The 20,085-nt window shown below is 34.3% G+C and overlaps 1 protein-coding gene across 2 annotated transcripts in view; it reads right to left on the bottom strand.

The window, feature by feature from the left end:
* The window catches only part of LOC145669687 (uncharacterized), a 49,147-nt gene that overhangs the window by 5,672 nt on the left and 23,390 nt on the right, over positions 1 to 20,085 (bottom strand). The window contains exons 2-3 of one of the 2 annotated variants that reach the window (XM_081737970.1): positions 18,331 to 18,839; positions 1,241 to 1,382 (exon numbers count right to left, since the gene is read on the bottom strand). In XM_081737970.1, coding sequence (XP_081594096.1) covers positions 1,256 to 1,382; positions 18,331 to 18,764 — 561 coding nt within the window. In that variant the 5' untranslated portion in view covers positions 18,765 to 18,839 and the 3' untranslated portion in view covers positions 1,241 to 1,255. Of the gene's footprint in view, positions 1 to 1,240; positions 1,383 to 18,330; positions 18,840 to 20,085 lie in introns of those variants that run through there. The other variant, XM_081737969.1, reaches the window with a different exon arrangement.

Here is a 20,085-nt window from a genome sequence, read left to right as displayed (position 1 = left end):
CGCGGAACCTGTTTTGCCACTTTTCCTCCATCAACACCCATATGGATGCGCTACTTTTCGGAGCTTTAGCCATACAATAGAAATTAATCAAATTCGAAAGTGGCGTAACGAATGTATGGTTACAGAATTTAATTCCACAACTGTCTTGAATTTTCTGTATGCGTAACCCAGTTGTAATTGCATGTTAGCAAGGTCACTGGTAAATATATATGTTCATAAAAAAGGGAATATATGTTCAGTGATACATATTTTCTGGTGAATAATAATTTCTGTATTACTTGTAGTGAAAGAGCAAATTATATTGTTATATTGATAATATATTGGAACCTCTCATATATTACTAGAGACCTGGGCCCAATCCAAGTGTTTTTCTTCGGCTTATCTATGAACAAAGTTCGCAAACAAATTAGGTTTAACTACCGGTGTCTGTAACGTCTGCGTTATGAAGAAAATCAGAAAGAAAAATTAGCATAAAAATAATTGACTATTCAAGAGAAAAATATATTTACATATTTGTAAATACCACGAAGTCAATTGGTTTGTTGGTCTTTATTCTTAAAAAAATTAAACGAGTGTTAAAATTTGGTATTTAATGAAGGTAAGTAAAAATTCCTTTGCTTCAGCTGTTAGCTCAAGGTCGCGCGCGCCTCTTCCTTTGTCTTTTGCCCTCACCGTAGGCTTCATGCTTTGTGCTGCTGGTGACTTTCCTGTTTGTGGTCAAGGTGGGAGGATCGATTGATAAGGAGGAAATGTTCGTTCTTACAGTGGAAGTATTCGTCGTTTTGATCTTGTTGAAACGGATTTTTCGTTTCCTTAGTTTATGAATATGTGTAAGCGTAACAAGAAAAGTAAGAATAAGCAAGATTGTGAAGAATCTGCAGCTAATTATGGTGAGGAAATAATTGTGACGAATGAAAATTGTGATCAACTAAATTTCTTGTGTATTCTTCATATCTTCATAAGTGGAAAATTTTGGAAGTAAAAGAAAGTACTTTAACTACCTGGAATAGCGTTTATTTCCTGAATGTTTAGTTACTTGACTATTTATAGCTTGTAAGTTTTCTTGTTTATTATTCTTATTTCGCGAAGTATGAGAGTGAGTTTCTTGCTGAAGAAAGTGTCTCTTTGGACCAACTGGCTAACACTTCCATAATTGCAACTCAGATTGTAGTAAATTGGAAAATAAATTTGGATGAGAATTGAAGGTGAGTTAATTTTCAGTTTTTGAGTAATGTCCACCGTGAGTGTTTTTACGTTATGTGTGGTCGCGTTTCTCGATTTCCATTCTTTCCTGAGGTCTGGGCAGTATAAGTAGGACTGCGTCCGTGTTAATCACGTTGATAATCCAGTTCTTAAAAGGTTGCGGGACTTGAACCCAATGTCTGAAATAAATAATATGCATTGTAATTTTTATAGAATTAATTCCGTTCATGAAATCCCATTTAAATTTGTCTCGGAATTTAATTTCGATAGTAACACTGGTCAGCATTTTGAAAAAAAAAAAGTTTCGGTTGTTTACAAACTAATAGGTGATCCTAAATGATTTTTGGGGGCTGATTACTGAAATGATATCCATTTATGCCTCTCACGTCATGTTTTTTTACAATTTGCAATCTATATTTCGAACACGATCATCATTTCAATATACGTATACAGTATTATATTAATCTCGAAAGGCACGAATAATACTGCAGAACAATTCAATAAAACAATTTAAACAATTAAACTAGATTGCTTTGGTTACACTAAACAATGCTATACACACATAATACTATCACAAACATTATTTCCTACGGTATAATGTTGAATACACTTACTTGCGCTGGTTCTCAAGTTCATTGAGAAGCCTCTTATTCATTTTTAAATGCACGCCTTTTTGTTTTCCTACAACTTCTGTCGTAACTGTCACGATCCCTTTTCATAATCCAACAACAGTCTTCCAACATTGTGATGTTCCATCTGCTTTGATATCTACTCTCCATTTCAGAAATATCATTGTAAAATCTTTCCCCTTGCTCTTCGCTGATCTCACCAAGGTTGCCAGGAAAAAGTCCAAATGAGAATGTAGAAAATGTATCTTGAGGTTCATGTTACACCCAAGTGCGCGAAAATGGGTCAACATATCTTTTACAATTGTTACATAGTCAGGATGTTTCTTGTTTCCGAGAAAGTTACCTACATTTTTGAAACTTAACCAGGAGTTCTTTTCCAATTCGCTCATTGAATTTTCATATGTGTCATCTACTAACAGCTTTCTAATTTGTGGCCCTGTAAAAATATCTTCCAAAAGTTTTGCTGCACTCAGTGATGGAAAAGTTTTAGCTATATATTGAAAACACTGTCAATTCTTGTCCACAGCTTTCACAAATTGCTTCATAAGTCCCAGTTTCAGATTAAGTGGTGGGAGTAGCACTTTATTGCGATCAATTAGTGGAGTATGTACCTGCAGACAAATCACAGCGCTGAGGCCACTCTCTTACATTCCAGTGCTTGTCTCTGGACCTGCTATCTCATTCACATAGAAGGCATGGGTATTTTGTATATCCTGGCTGCATTCCTATTAAAAGACCTGTGACTTTCAAGTCCCCGCAAACAGACCAACCGGGTTCTTAGTATTTTAACTTATGAAGTATTAGATTTAAGGTATTGTACGTTTCTTTCCATGTAACACAGTATGCTACAGGAATTGATCTAAGTTCGTTTCCATTATGCAAACGAACTCCTTTTAGGCTGGATTTCGAAGCATTTATAAAGTCTCTCAAATCGGATGCGTTATAAGAAGCACCCAATGCATCCACAACAGCTGGAATGTTGTTGCAGAACGCTAACCCGTCTTCTTCAGAGAAATAAGTAAGAAATTCTCTCTCTTGATGTCTATAGCATGAATAATGTGTCCCACTGGCCAAAAGGTTTTTCGAACGAAGTCTAGACCCAAGAACTTCTGCACTCTTTTTTGGTAGATTTAAATCTCGAACAAGATAATTAAGTTCTGATCGTGTAAACCGCTGCGGAATCGTGCTAGGATAGTTGCTATCATCCTCGCATGCAACATCTGCTTCACTACTACTAGATGATGATAAAACACCCATAGAGGCTGGTGGATTAGGAATCGGTAGATTTTCACCATGAGGAATGGGCCGAATTGCTGAAGCTTTGATATCCGGATACAGAATACCCTTTTTGTTCTCTCCATTGTATGCTTTAACATTTATTGTACAAAAATAACAGTCATCATGATAGTTTCGAGGCTCTCTCCACACCATAGGTATTCCGAACTGCATTCCTTTCTCTTTACCGTTTGCCCAGGATCTCAGTGTCTCTACACATATTCTGCACACACTGTGAGGTGCCCACGATTTATCTTGGTCGCCTAATCTGATACCAAAATAAGCAAAGTACACTTTCTTTATGAAACTAGTAATAGACAGTCACTGTTTGAGCACAGTGTAACTGCCACACACATAACAGAAAATATCAGGGCCATTCAAACATTTACGCGATGACATTTTCTAACAATTGAGTCACTGCACTAACCAGGAAGACACAACACTACCAAAGTAAGTACCAGCTTATTAAAATATTTTTAAATAGCTAATTTGATTCACCGCAAGTTATCCAAGAAGGCAAAGCATTGCTGAAACAAGAACATTAAAACATATTTGTTAACTAGTTTAAGTCACTACACATTAACTAGAACAACACAACACTGGCAAAATAAGCACAATAGGAATTTCTTTTCAAATTAGCTAGCTTCAGTCAATTCCCATCAACCAGAAACACCAAACACTGTTCAAGTAAGTACTTTTTCTTTTTTCAGTCCATCAAAGAACAACACAACAATCGCAAAATAACTACACGCACCGCGATACCTCATATAAAACAACACATTTTCAATATTACTATGAATATTTATAAGTAAATAGGCATATAAATACCAAAAGTAAAAAGTAGTTTAACAACAGCAAGTCTCAACACAATACAAAATAAGTGTTTTTATTTTTATTCACATTCAGTTGCAAAATGAAAGATTTGTAACGTAAAAGTACACGTATTTTGTACATGTTTACATGGCGCCATCTATTGACATCATCTAAAACAACACTTTATTCTCTTAAATTAAGGAAAGTAATATACTATAGTTTTGTGCAAAAACTGCACGTGATAGAAACAGTCAGTCTTCATTTTCGAAATGAGCATGTCAAAATTACTAAGAAACAGCTATTACCTTCCAGATAACCGAACCCATGCTGACCATTGTGGAGAATTTTTTTAAATTGTTCTTAACCATTAACTCGCGGATTGAATCTGAGTGTTGTTGCAATATAGCTAATCTTATAAGAATTTTTGACTTGAAATTGAATTCCTTTGGAATTTATTTTACTTGATAATTATGTCTTTAAGTAAAGCGGAAAGTTCGTGGTTCCCCAACCCTTGACTTACATTTGATATTGCTCCCATTGGACGAATTTACGAAATATTTCAAAGCCGAGGATTAATAAAAATGTTACCTTCTTTGGATTACTGAAATTTATTATAGATTTGCTGTGATTATATGGAATACCTGCGGTTCTCCATATAAGATTTGATGTTTATTTTATCTTTTTGGAAGATTTTTCGGATCAGAGAGCATCTCATGCTTTATTCGTTGTTCGAGTTTGAATCAAATTGGAGAGTTAAAGGAGAAATTAAGGTTAGAATTCTCGTTTGTGCTTTAACTGTTAAAACTAGAATATTTCTTACAAAGGAATTCATATCTCCTTCGTATTTAAAGGATAATTGTCACTGTTTACGCATTTCTTGCTGAGATCCCTGATAGGATCAGACTATAAATTTCATGATTATTGTTGAGAATAATTAGCTTAATATTGCCACGTTTTTGGGACCTACTTGATGGAAACAATCTTTGTATATTGAATCATTACAACAGTTACTTGAGATTAGGTTTTATTGGAGATTTTGCTGTTTGCTTGAAGATTGTGAATTGTAAGAAAGATTATATTCGAAAATATATATTACTTATTATTATTTCTGTGTGTATGCTTGGTTATGTATTTCTTTATTTGTTAAAACTGGATTATCAACTGACAGGAAACATTTCTTCGACAGTTGATTCTTTACACGGAAGCCCGCTCTGAAGCAAAATTGATTTTTTTTTTTTAATTTGGCTACGGATGGGAGCGTTACGTGTACTACTATATGCAGTGTGCTATTCTTATGAAATTTGAGTTCATACATTTGTTTAAAAATAAAATGTATATGCCAATTAAATGAGACTGGAGTGATGTTTTCTCTGACTGTGGTAGGGACCTTGAACTGATTACTCAAAAAACTGAGTCCATAACGTTGGAAGTTCAAACGGATTTGTCTAAACCAAGACCACAAAAAATTGTTTATGCTAGTGAAGTTAGCATGAAGAGGGAATGATTTTTAAATCCGGTTCTTATCAATCGTGGTTGTGAGTCGAGTACACCACACCTGAAGTAAAGCACATGACCTTCAAACATGTTTTTTTGCTCCTAACCTGTTGTCGTGAGATGATAAAGTAACAGAATATAAAAATATTTCGTTGGGACATGGTTTTCAAAAAGAAAACCCTGTTATTATGACTTTTAAATCCGACAAATTAATGAACTCTAAAGCGATAATGCCTTTTGAACGAATGATTGCGAACTTGCGTTTTTCTGGCGGACATAATGAAATGTTATTACTCGAGTAGCTTTTGGATTTATACCAAATCGTAAAAGCAGTGCTATATTCATTCTAAATAGTATTAATTGCTTCACTTTTCAGAGTGGGTGGGACACTAAAACAAGTTTTGTTAGTATGCATTACTTCTGTGAATGGCATGGGGCCACGACTCGAATACAAGAGGTTTTAATTTCAGATAGCGGATTAAGTTTAATAAAACGGCATTATTTAGAAAGTTTACAAAATAGGGGTGAAAATATAATGCAATATTTTAATCACGTGTCTGAGTGCTATTACGTATTATTCGGTGAACATGATTCTTTTAACATTTTGTATTACGTATTGGGAGGAATGAATCACCGATTACATTATGAACTTCTTCGATATTCTGAACCAGAAAATCTGGAAGTATTAAATGAAAGGTTACAAACTAATAATCTTCAGTAGCAGTCAGTGTTTACTTACGAACATACATATTCAGAAATACCATAACAAGTGCGAATTAAGTGTCGTCTTTGTCGCAGGAACCACAAAATAGTGAATCATTCCCATAGACTGCAAACTGTTCAGAATAAAAGTGTTTTCAAGAAAAAAGCGGTATAATAACACTAGTATTTATGAACAGAAAAGAAGTGTGCGGACATGCGGACATTTAAAGAAAATATTGTGCATCGTCCCCTTGCTATTTTCATTAAAGCACTCATTCAAGAAAATAAAGTTCAAAATGCCATTGACACTTGTTCAACCGTCAGCTTAACTGACCATGCGTTAGTAAAATCATTGGAGAATAATAAACAAATAACAAGAGTAAAGGAAACTATTGTTTGTTCGGGAGTAGATGGGAGAAGAGTAACTATTAACAAATCAGTGGAAATACCTGAAATCTACGAAATTTATATTGGAAATCGATGTCATTAAAGCTAATCATATCGGTACCGATACAGTGAACTGCATGGTGTTATTGAAGGACGGGCAAGTGCATGCAGTAATATATTATAAACATTACATACCATCTAGTGCCAAAATTAATGAATCTTCTGAGTCTTCTCAGTGGACCTGTCCAGTGGAAACGGAAAGGGAGAGTTGAATTGTTTTTTGCCCAAGTCTACTTCGGAAGGGAAGGCACCAATGAAAGCCAGGTAATGGTAGCAGACCAAGTTGCGTCGAGGAAACCGAAGAGTCCAGTGGTTCACGCCGAGGGGCCGAGTGCGGCAAGTAAGTCATCGGCAGCAGATTCGAATCCTGATTCCAATCTTCAGCAGATTATAACCGAAGAGCTGCTCCCTTCTTCCAATGGCACCCAGGCGTCTTCAAAGGAGCCACCTTCTGTGAATCCTCAACTGGATAATCCTGAGGGAGATCTCCAATGCTATGTACAGCAGTTGTATACAACGTACTCCGATGTTTTTACTGAGAAGGTAGGCACTGTGCGTAATTATATTTTAGATATGCATGTAACTGACGAAACGACTATACGATTGAAGCCGTATCCTTCCCCTCGTCAAGACCAGAAAGAACTTGATAAAATTTTGGACAGCTTATTAAAAGATCAAACTATTGAAAAATCAACTAGTCTGTGGGCCTTCCCTGCCTTTTTGGTTGATAAGAAGACGGGAAATAAGAGACTCGTAATCGATTACGCAAAACTGAATAAAAAGCTAAATATAATTTCTTAGCCATCTCCTACAATGGAGGATGTTCTTTTGGGCTTGAGCAAAGGAAGTGTTCTCTGTGGTCGATATGTCTTCAGCTTACTTACAATTGTTATTGTCTGAGCGTTCAAAAAATATAATTTTTTTGTCACTAATCTGGAAGTCACATACACCGAAAATTGCCTTTTGGATTGACAATGAGTAGTTACGATTTAATGAAAGTACTTAACGAGCTAATGTATAATATTAAGGAAGAAGCAATTGAATACTGTTGTGATGATATAATTATTTTCAGTAAAAACGCAGAACAAAGTTTTGTTGAATAAGGTTCTCACTATTTTTCGTAATAACGGGATCACAATATCAACAACTAAAACCATTGTTTCAAACTAAAATTAATTACCTAAGGTTTCTGATTTCAAATGGAACTTTAGAAATGGCCCGTAGGAGACTTGATATTACACGAAATTCGCCCTCCACCAAAATTCGCAAAGCTTTGATATTTGGCTGCTATCCTCCAAATCATAGGATTTTTCTTGAAGGTTTCGAGGAAATCATGGATCCGACACATAAGTAGTATACGAATTGAACAGCAAGCCGCTTTATCCAAAATAAAAGTTATTTGAAACTCATATAATTTTAAAACTACCGGAATTGTACCAAAAGTTCACAGTGTGTATGGATGTCTTCACTCGGTCCCTTAGTGGAATAGTCGAGCAAATGGATAGCACTAGAAATATTAGGCCCGTGAGTTTCTATTCCCGTACTCTTAAACGAGCTGATTTTCAGAAGAGTGTGTATCATCTTGAGTTACAGGCGGTGGTATAGAAAACCTCGAATAACATAAACTGTATCTGCGTAATAGATTTGATCTCTTAATTAACAAACTGGTGCTGACGTACGCATTAGGTAATGTATGGTGGATGAAAAAATACGGCATCTTATTATATACATTAGCATGCTTTAATTTTGATGTTAAACATTTGTCATCGGTTCAAAATATTGGTGCACATTTGATTTTATGGATGATCCTTTTAATTTTGATATTAACAATACTGTATTAGGGGAGGAGGAAGAAAAGAAAAACTTATTAAATATAAATCTGTCGGATAATCCCAGTTCCTCCATTTTGCTAAAGGAACATCAGTTACAGGGTCCTGAAGGTTTACGAAATATTCAAGGGTTGCAGAAAGTAATGAACTTAAATCGTTCAAATTAGTAACCGATATTCTTTATAAAAAAAAAACGAGGACTAATGTTCGTGCATTCAAGATCTTTTGTTCCGAACGCTTTTAGGTAAGCTATTATTGATCTGTACTACAATGATCCTCTACTGCGTTCACTCTTACAAATCAATTAACAAAATTGCATCTAGATACACTTGGGACTGGGATTTTGATGAAGTCGATAAATATATTACCTTGTGTGAATTATGTCAGCGTGCAAAAGGAATAACGTGAGACCACGGGAAGAATTAATCTCTGAAGTGAAATTACTAATTTCCATTAGAATATTGATACCACTGGCCCCCTCCCAAGAAGTCGTGTTTGACGCTATATATTAATAATTGTTGATAGATGCAGTGAATTATTAATGTTGGAACCACTTAGACAATTGAAGAGTGACCTTGTTATTAAAATATTATGTAAATTGATGAACCAGCACGGTTATCTTCATATTCTTTCCCATGACAATGCGTCTATTTTTAAATTACAGACGTTCTGTGATTTTCTTGCGGCATTAGGAATTCGGGATTGTCGGATACCTCCTTGATTTCCAGCTGCAATGTCCGATAAGGGGAATTAAAGGCATTTTGAAAATATATGTGTATGATAAGGAAGAAAATTGGGATACGATGTTGAAAGAGATAATTTTGTTTCAACAACTTTACCGACGAGGAAACACGTGTTTCTCCCATAGAAATGAAATACAATTATACAATGTAAGCGATCCATTTAGATATGAAATGGAGGGTCGATAAACCTTTTAGTGAAAAACCGAATCGAGATGTTTTACAGCGTTTGGTTCAAAATATGGAGAGTGTGTGGCAACGCCGTAAACGGCTGTATGACCAAAAGAGAATCCCTACTAATTGTCACGTGGGACAAAAAGTCATTATAAAATCCCAAATGAAGTCACTTTTAACAAACTGTGTCAATAATAGCTTATGTATGAGATGGCCGGAACCGTTTGAGATTATCAAGATGCTAAAAAAACACACTACTTGTTCGTAACGTAGAAAATCCGCGAGATATACGAACACATGTAGCGTTCGTGAAGCGATTTCGTGAATGGAGGGCTTACTATGAACTTCAAAAATCAATTTTCAATGAATATAAATAGACCTGTGAGAGATTGCTGTAGATAATACTGATGTTGTTGAAAATATTAGAAATATTTATATTCATACTCATATCGTAGTATTTGTTTTTGTGTTTTTTTGTATTTTTTTCTACTTATGTAGGGTGGCCACCTATTAATCTTGTCATGTCTGTTCTGTTTATTGTTGTGTGTATCCTGTCTTCTTAGTCAAATGAAATCATAATGAGGAACAATGATTCCTTTGATTATTTATGGACTGCTGAAAGGAAGACATGAAGTGTTGAAAAATATATTAAGGTTGGCTAGATATAGCTATATTAATCGTTGAAATATTGCGTTACCTCATTAATATTATATTTGGAATTGACACATTCATGTATTTTTGTACTTGAAATAGAGAAAAATTGTACATCTAACGTTAGAAATTTTTCACATTATTACTTATTAGTTTATTTTTCGAATGTCACAATTCAATTTAATGCTTTTTCCTTAAACTTTCAATAATTCAAAATAGTTTGGTCTTTGAACCCTCCTTGAATTCAGATGGGAATATGTGGATTAATAATAATTATTATCTTTTCTTACTAATCTTTTTTCTAGTATGAATTTTCGATGAATAATATAATTTGAGAGATTTTTTGCTACAGTTTGTGAGTTTTCCCTAAGTGTAGTAGTAAGACTAATTTACATTATTATCCACATTCATGTCCTCTTCTGTAGTTCTTATAATTCTCAACTCACCTGCAATCAAAATAATAATAATAATAATAGATGCTTTTTGACCGCAAATAGGGCGAGTTGAGGGTGTAACATATCATCCATGGATTATTCGTTATGGGTTTAATAATATTTGAATGAATATTTTGAGTATATTGTTTCCCAACGGAAAAGCTTCTTCGATCATTATGTTTTTCTGCCATATGTGCTTATGTCATCTGGTTGGAATTTCGAGTGCAACTGATGGGCTTCGTCTATAGGCACTCTTAGGTGTGCTGGAATATCCCTTGGGTAGAATTAAGTTTCCTGGATTGCTACTGTGGTTATGCGGTGCATATTTATAGCTTAGTTTCAGAATTGTAAAATGAATTAGAATTATAATATATATCTACGAGTGATATTTAAGAAATTAAGTATATAAAAGTTACACAAGTCGAATATACATATAAGGGTAGAAGTCTGTTTAAGTAGTCTCCCTGGAGTTGCTTGAGAACCTGCATTAGATTAATAGGGCAGGAACTTACGTACATAATTCCTTTTCATAACTCCTTTTGTCTTCCTCTGAGGCTAGTTATGTCCGCATTTGTTTAGATACTTTCTGTAATTGCCGGTAGCTTTTTCTACCTTAATATTATGAAAGCATTTGACTTCTGCCATATTATCAGGCATGGCATGACGAGTTAGAACAAGGTAACTGCTTACGGGATACAATAGTAAACACATTTGGATGGTTAATAATTTGCAAATTCAACCGGGTCAAATTCGTTGTTTGTTTCTATAAATAATTAAATAAACCATATTGTTGAATTGTTATACCTAGGTATATAAACATCTTGTTCAGCGAGTACTTAAGAAGTTAAATACTGTCTTTGTTCAATTTTAAATGATTGATAGTCTCGAGTATTTTTTCACAAATGTCTATCCTGTTATTAATATTGAGATGCGCTATTTTTCGGAGCTTTAGTCATAAAATAGAAATTAATCAAAATCGAAAGCGGCGTAACGAATGTATGTTTCAATGTACATTATATATATATATATATATATATATATATATATATATATATATATATATATATAACTCCTAAATTTATTGATTGACGTTCAAATCTTATGTATCAGTTGAAATTATATTTATATTATTTGCAAGTTTTCACACATTTCTAATATCAATGACCGATATTCTTAACGAAGTCAACACGGAAATGCATGTGTTTGTGGTAATTTGAAGCCCATGCTTTATGTGCGCATCCTGCGCGATTTGGCTCCCTGTAAAGAGGTCAAAGTAGATTCGTTGATTTGAAGTGTAGGATAATTTTTCGGTATGCAATTCGTAAGACCATCCTCTTGTCGCTCCGTAACTTCCCTGTTTGGAATCCTATGGGTTATTACGTTTGAGGGTGGTTGAGCAAGCAACTATCTATACTTTGTTTCACCCTAGGAAGAACATAAAACGGAAATACGTCAAACGCGTCAAACCAGTGTAGCCAGTAGCAAAAAGTGCACTTTTCTGTGAGAAAGGATGAAAGACTATTGTCCCTTTATACATGTGCATATAGTCTCATACAACAAGGTTACAGACCTTACGGTTGCCACTATTCGTAGAACAAGTGGGAAGTGAACAACACAAGTCACTTTATGTAGTTATTTATATCTTTACTTAAAATAACTTAATAGCGTGTGTAATCCAATTTTATGTATGGCCAAACGGCAAAGCAGAATGAAAAGATTTTCGGTTTATATTAGACCCCAATCCCAATTAAGATGTTATATCACATTAATTATAATAGCATACCAAGGAGGAGTGGGGAGGAGTCCGAATTTTTGCAAAAAAAATTAAGTATCTCACTAGCCGCTCAACTTAGAAAGTTGAAATTTGACATTTTTTAAAAATAAGCAGACAGCCCAGGAATTTTAGCGTTTTTGAGAATTCCCTTCAGATTCTAAACCCTTCTAACATTCAATTTTTTTTACACAACCCCCTGGATAGAAAAGGAATCCAATTCTTTCTTCAAATCCAATTCCATCAATCAGTGTTGTATGTTTATTGCATCAATTAAAAAAAAAGGTTTGCTAATTTCTTTCCTTTCAAAATATGAAGTAAACACATGCTCATGTCTGGTTTTTTAAAGCACATGATTTCATTGTTTCGGAGTTTCGATCAAGACAATCAACAAAATAGACATGCTTAATCCTTCTCTTTTGGGCGCCGCAGTTCCTTCCGAGAAATAATTAAGCTTTTTTTTTTTTTTTTTTTTAAGGAAAATTGATACGTATAAATGAAGGTTGAAAGGGAAGAGACCATTAAACCAGTTATCACTAATAGTTGAGTTACAGAATATATTGCTTTGTGAATACACCCCCTTTTATTTTGAACATCCCTGTAAGAAAAAGTTCCTGGCGTACGTATTGACTCCCTTTTTAGTGGGAGATCGCGCTTTTAGTATATTACGAGTTGGTAGTGGGTTGATATGTAAAAATAATCGGAAACGATTGATATTAGTGTCGAATTCATAGTTTAGGGGTCACTGAGATAAATAGTAACTCTCCCGAAGCTGTTCAAGTCTAAGCTTAGCCCCATCCACATGGTGGGGATGAAAATTAAAATGTCCAAACTCATTAAGATTAGTGTAGAACTCATAGTTTTCGTGGTCGCTAGATGAATAGTGACAATCTCCAATTTGTGCAAATAGTGTTGCTCACGAGACGAGAAATTAGGTTTTCTCGTCTCGTCTCGATCATGGAAGACTTACTTCTCGTGTCAATTATCGAAGGATTAGTTCTCGTCTTATCTCAAAATTTATTCGGATTGTTTTGTAAATTTATTTATGCCCTGAGTTTTCTTAATTTCATCCACAAATTATGAGATTCCCTCCTCATCACGAAAGGTTTACGAAAGGTAACAAAAATTTAAACTATGTTAACTTTTGTAGCAGTAGTGTGGCCAGGGAGGACGATCCGGGGCTATACACCCCTAATAGATTTTTTTTTTTATTCCTGCATTATTATTTTTGTCAAAGTTATAGGTAGCCAATTTTAAAACTGTCAAAGTTAATAGCCTATGCTATTCTTATTTTCAGTGCACTGTATTTTTTATGTATTTTATTGTTATTTACGATGTAGAACCTGTTTAAATGCGCTTGCCCTTTCTCTATTGAAAGTATTTAAGCAAAACTAAATTCGCTTGAACAAGTCATTGAAGCGGTGGGGGAATATAAATTTGTAAAAAATGAAGCCTAAAACAACTTTTGCGGGGGAGGGTTCCGGACCACCCACTATCCTGTGTGGTATTCCATACTACTGGTGCGTAAAGAAATAACGGTTTTTAAAAGAACCGACAGATTTTTTCAAAAACTGGGAAGATTATGAAAATTCCGATTTTCAGAGAAAATTCTTTCGAATTTAAAAACTGTTGCGTTTGTAACTGATGCCGATTTTAATAGAAAACCGAACCGTTTTTTAGTAGAAAACCGAGCCGGTTTAAGACCAAAAACAGTTTTGGTGAATTCGGTTAGTGACAGAATTTAAAATGTTTTTGAAGATTGTGGTAAAAACAAATTAAACTTTAGAGTTGACTTGCGCGACAGTTTATAATTGTTCGTGTATCCAGCGTAGCTGGTAAGTTCATCTAGCATATTAATATAAGTGCTTGCAACCCTAACGGTAGCCGACAACAACAGCAGAAGCATGACACAAGTAAGATTGTCAGATTTACTCTCACTCAAATATTAGTGTATCGAAAAACTTTTTTAAAATGGAGCTACTTTTGCAGTAGATACACGAAGAAAGTAAGACTGACTGTTAGAATAAGAATAGAGGTATGCAAACTCATTCTTTATCAGTTAAACTTCTTACGATAAGGTAAGTTTGGCAACATGAGCTCAGTTGTTGCCACGTCGGCGGAAGCGGGATGACAGTTTTGATTCATTGTGTTCTGTGATAGTTCAGTGAATTTTGTTGTGCAAATTTCTTCTGTTTTGTTTTATTTTGTTATTTTCTTGTTATAGTTATTCCGTGTTATCTGTGTTATTATTAGTGCTGTTAGTAGTTAATTTTGTGTTTAACTGCTATAGTGGTATTTTTGGAGACAGTGGCTAAAAATTCCCACATTGTTATAAGAAGCAAAGAAAGAAGGGAAACCTCTTTCTACTGGTGAAAAAAATCATGTTATTAAACGTTTATTCATATTTTCGAAACCAGGCAGTGAAGCTGGAGAGAGGGTTTGTCCTTAGGCGTCAAGGCATCTCTGAAAAAAAAAGGGGGGGGGGGGAGTAATAGTGTGATTCATACCATGACTGAGAGTGGGTAAATTCCTGGAGCTGACCTCGTTTTTCGCGGCACAAAAACAGCTGATTATCACAAAGAATTTGAGCAGCAGAATATGAATATTTCCAAGAAATACTCTTTCCGAATGTACCACCAAATTCCGTGATTGTTATAGATAATGACGGCACATACTCAATAAAAGACGAAAAAATCCTTACGAAATCATGTTCCAAAAAAGAAATTGTAGAGTGGTTAAAAAGAAAAGTGTTGAATGTGATTCAAGCTGCAACAAATTTGAAGTAATACAAATGTTAAATAAAGTTGCTTCTAACACAGAAGTCTCCTACAGAATAGAAGGCATTAAGTTCTTCGTCTCCCCCTTATCATTGCGAACTCCCTCCCACTGAACTTGTGTGGAGTAAAGATTTGGGTGCTTCTTGCCTCCAGGAATAGATTACGTGAGGTAAGTAATTACAATTCCTCTTCTATTATTATTATTATTATTATTATTATTATTATTATTATTATTATTATTATTATTATTATTATTGAGTCGCTTACCGCTGCGCAGTTTGGTTTGTGTTCTTTTTTATTTTCTCAAATCGGCTTCCTCCTACTCATAATAAGTGGCAACATCGCGCTAGTTGAACGTCATTTCCGTTTTATAATCTTCCTAGGGCGGGACAGAGAGTACACTGCATGTAGCTCTACCAGTTGATACACGGGATATGGCCTCGTTTCAGGTTCTCACTACTGAGACAGTCAATCTCCTTATGCGAGAATTCGAACCCGTCTGGAGCGAACTGTGAATGCTAAGGGTGAAAATCTCGTGCAATTTCTCTTATCATTGTTGTTATTTTTGTCACTTTTTAAATCTCATTTCTAGCTATAATTTTGGAATATTTTATAGCCTTACAGGAGTTTATTAAATATGCTTTCAGATTATTCAAAATTTATTTTACTGTTGGGATCACATTTTTCTCACTTTCAAATTGAACTTAAACTATATTCATATGATGTAAGGGAAATTTGTTGTAGCTAAATGAAAGGCTACACAAAAAATACCAAAAAAAAATGTTAATCATATAACTGACGTATCTTTACGGAGAGTTCTCGCACGATGCTGATACACGAATACCCACCAAAACATGCACGTTAAAGTGATACGTGGTCAGCGCATCGCTTATTACGAGTCGTTTACTATTTTTATATTCACGCAGCTATCTCATTAACACACGATTGTGCATCAACACTGAAAATATTAAAAGTTCACAAATAGGAATCGAGACTAGAACCACTTTCGTTATATCAAGAAAATATTTTAAAACGTACTTTTTCATCTTGGCATACATTATTTTTAAAAACATCTTTATTCCCAATACCGCACGCACACACACACACACACACACACACACACACACACACACACACACACACACACACACACACACGTTCATATGTATATGCAACACGATTAAGTACTATGAAGATCTTCAAAAGTAGACATCTCACGTAGTCATGTAGCATTACGTCATCAACTCATTCTCAGCTTTCATTCAACGCTTCTTACACTGTGTCGTTCTTCCTCTTCCTCCCCTTGGGGCAACATCAATCTATAAAGTCATTCAATTAGGGTTTGTGCGGAAATGTAAAATTTGCCCTCTGAACATTAATTCGCCCCTTTCCTTGATCTTGGAAAAGTGTTGCAGTAAAACAGGCAACACTAACACCAGACACATGGCTGCCTAGCACTTCGCTATCGGAAGTATTGCCATCTTCATTTGCATTGTTTAAAAGTGAGAAAAATGTTTCAGAACTTATCAGTCATTTCACTCTTCTTGAGACATGTGATTCATGTTATTTTAGTTTAATTACCAGATCTCACGGAGAATCTAAAGGGATGGATTATATAAACATTATTTAACAAAGTTGTTTTCCAAGTCTTGATACTCTTCCCTCTAAGGAATATCATAATTCAACGTATGTTTCTGAACAGTTAATTGAACGTTTACTTACGAAATAATCTACCATTGACTGAACAGCAAACTTTGGAATTTCGGTATTAAAACTATATCATATTCTTAACATAATTTAAAAAAATATAATAATGAACAGAAGCCAATTACCTTCGCATCGACACCATCCAGAAAACTTCATTATTGATTAAAATAATAATTATTATAATTGTTATTACTTGTATGTCGGTATATAAAAATAACTTTCAACCATTGGTGCTGCTGAATATCAATTTGTCACTCAAAAAGGTTAGAGACAACAGTGCATAATATTGATAACCATGCATTGTAAACATTCTCAAATTTCGTACTATACAAAAAAGAAAGGAAATATCGTATAATAATACAGTATAAACTCATGCATTGCCAAACAAAGGGCATTTTATCTTTAGAACCAATATAATCTACAACTTTGTATGTCTACTGAGAAGACGTAAGTAAATGATCGGCGTTTTGGTTTCGCAATGATATATATAGCGGTTCAGATTTTAAAAGCGAATACTGAGATATTGCCCTCTATTGTAGTACGCAGAATTTCACCAAGACGGTGTAAACACCACTCTCATATCCTGTTTAAAAAAGCATGATAACTATATATGCACCGCGTGTTTCAGATAGATCCACACCTCAAACGTATGACAAATGATGTAATAATGATTGTAAATAGAATACAGAATGTAAACAGAATATAGTGAACACGATCCATGATGTGAATGCCTTAAGATCAATATATAATTTCCTTGTACTATACCATACATGTATTATTTGAGGGGTTTCATTTATTTAAAACAATGTTACAGTGATTCCGCCTTTGGTGCGAGCGGACCCGGGTTCGATTCCTGGTGCAAACACTCGGTCGAAAAGTTGTAACGGCTTTTTCAGTCAGTCTACTGAGGTTTTTCCTCATTCACACAATGCAAACGCCGGAAGGTGCCCAACATACAGGTCGTAGGCTGCTTCCTTCCCTTCCTCAGGATAGTGTGCCTGCTGAGGTATCATTTCTCATATGTGACAAGCTTAAGATATAGACATCGGTACTGCCCAAAAATAAGTGTATAAATCAATGAATAAATAAAAGAATGTTATAGTTTCAACCGTCTAAATAAATTAACTGAGAAATATGAGCATATGTAACCACACATTTGATGAGTTACACGTCCAAGTGTAAAATTTAAAGTTTGGCGAATGAAAGCTTGTTTTAATGCAACAAATATATTAAATATTTTTTACATTATAATAAATGCATTTGCTATTGCATTTAATATTTTACATTACTCACTGAGTGTCATTGTGATTTAATAGTGTTCTACAATATCTAGTTTCTAACACTGTTAAGTGATTGCTCTATTTAAGGGCAAAGTTAATCACTTCTGACATTGATAAATACTATGTCCCTGGCCAATGCTAAACTGGAAGCCTGATGTGAGGACGGTATTCCTAGTAACAAACCGTTGTGCTTGAACTCTTATTTCAGTGTCGACTTCTTACCAAGTAAAGCAAGTAGTTCTCTTCTTCTCTTACATATTTAACTGAATGCAACTCTATTAGCCTACTGTAAGGTAAATGAAGGAAGGACAGTTACCAAAAGTAAGTGCTGAACTATACAGCGTAACTCGGAATAGAATTTATATACTATGTAACTCGGAAGAAATAATTATATGTAAACGTACCTCTCTCCATTAATAATGCTACTTATTCCTTGACGATTATTTTCTTGAATATTCTCTTCCGTATGATCCCCAACAATATCAGACATGTTATTGCTTGATTTTTTTGTGGTATGTGTAGTACCATTTAATTTTGGACTGAAAGGTACCAAGTTACTATGAATAAGTTCGTCTTTTGCAGGTAAATCTGATATAGAATTAGACACAGAAGACTCGCTTAACATGGATAGTATAATGTCATGGATGGCTCCCTCTATTGTGCCTTCCTCATGTTTCTTACATACCAAACGTGACATAGAAGACGTTGAAAGAGGATCTTCACATTCCAATCCATTATTGTTGCTATTATATAGTTCGCAATTAGAAACTTCAATACAACCGTTTTCTGCTTTCATTTCATCTTTAAGCCACAAAGCATTGGAACAATCGAAAGCCATTTCATTGACTTAACAACTGCCTACGTTGGAGACTTGAAACTTTCAGCACTCTGTATTTCACAGCATTAAGCAATCCTAAAAGCATTAAGAAAAATATATATTCATTAATATATAACATTATAGTCAATAAAGCAAACATAAACAGATGCTAAACTTAGCTATTTTATCTTAAAATGCCTTTGATAAATTAGAGTAGTGAGAGCTCTTACAACATCCTTTAAAACTACGGTGAAAGAGGCTTAAAGAAAATATAACTTTATGATAAATGACTAGTCATTTGCGTGATTCGCATAGCGCTCGAACCATTTTATCACCTTATTTTCATTTTGCTTAGCTTCTTAAAGTTAACTAAATGTCTATAAGTTTTGATTCTCACTCACTGAGTCTATTTCGCTTAATTCAGATTCTAGCAATGGTCTGACTTCGCCGGTATTAAACAGCAGAGTAACTTCTGATGCCCTAAACAAACTGGTTTAGAAAATTTAAATAAGCTGTTATTTACAACAGCTGATGTCATCCATAATTATGCAATGTCCAATAGCTTACGCTCTTCCATTTTTCATTACACGTTTGAATTGAATATCCTCTATGCAATATACACCATTTCTCGATCCGTAGCAGAGCGCTCTAAACATTTACTTTTCGAAGGCTCGGACCGCTTTAAACATTTACCGTTAAACGGTAATAACAGAATTTAAATAAAAATTAAATAGGTAAGTCTAATGCATCAACATTTTTGTATAGAACTATAGTAGTAATTGCATATTAATTCAACAATGATGTTATGAAAATTAAATTATTGGAAGTTCTTTTTGTAACTATGAAAAGTCACGTGATCTGTTGCTTTTCTCACAATTGTCTAGTTATATTGTTCTAAAGTAAGGAAAAAATTAATGTACATTAAAAATCAATAAATATCGTCTTATCTTTCATTATGTTATGTTAACCATCCCAGATTTACCATTCACTTTGCACGTGAATGACAAGTGAACATGAGTTTCGGTTTATTATTAAAACAACAACTCCAATAAAACGTGATACAAGCGAACAACATTCAAAATGCTAAAAACGCAAGTCAAAAAAGCTTCGTTTTGATAATAAAGTTCTTAAACGATAAACATATCAGTTTATTTTATGTTGATTGTTCAAGACACTTGGAATAGGTTGCAGAAATAAATTATACACTTTATATCATTTCTTCATTCTCCACTTTATACGGTAATTAATTAAAAGTAATCATTTGTTTACTTTAGCGAAAAGACCATAATCATGTAAGAACAAACTAACGCATCGCCATTTTAAAATCGTTTTAGGAAATTTA

The sequence above is a fragment of the Thermobia domestica genome, chromosome 14 (genome assembly GCF_964235325.1).
Source record: "Thermobia domestica chromosome 14, izTheDome1.hap1.1, whole genome shotgun sequence".
Taxonomy (NCBI): Eukaryota; Metazoa; Arthropoda; class Insecta; order Zygentoma; family Lepismatidae; genus Thermobia; species Thermobia domestica.
The sequence above is the reverse complement of the archived record's forward strand: the minus strand, read 5'-3'. Positions and strand labels throughout refer to the sequence as shown.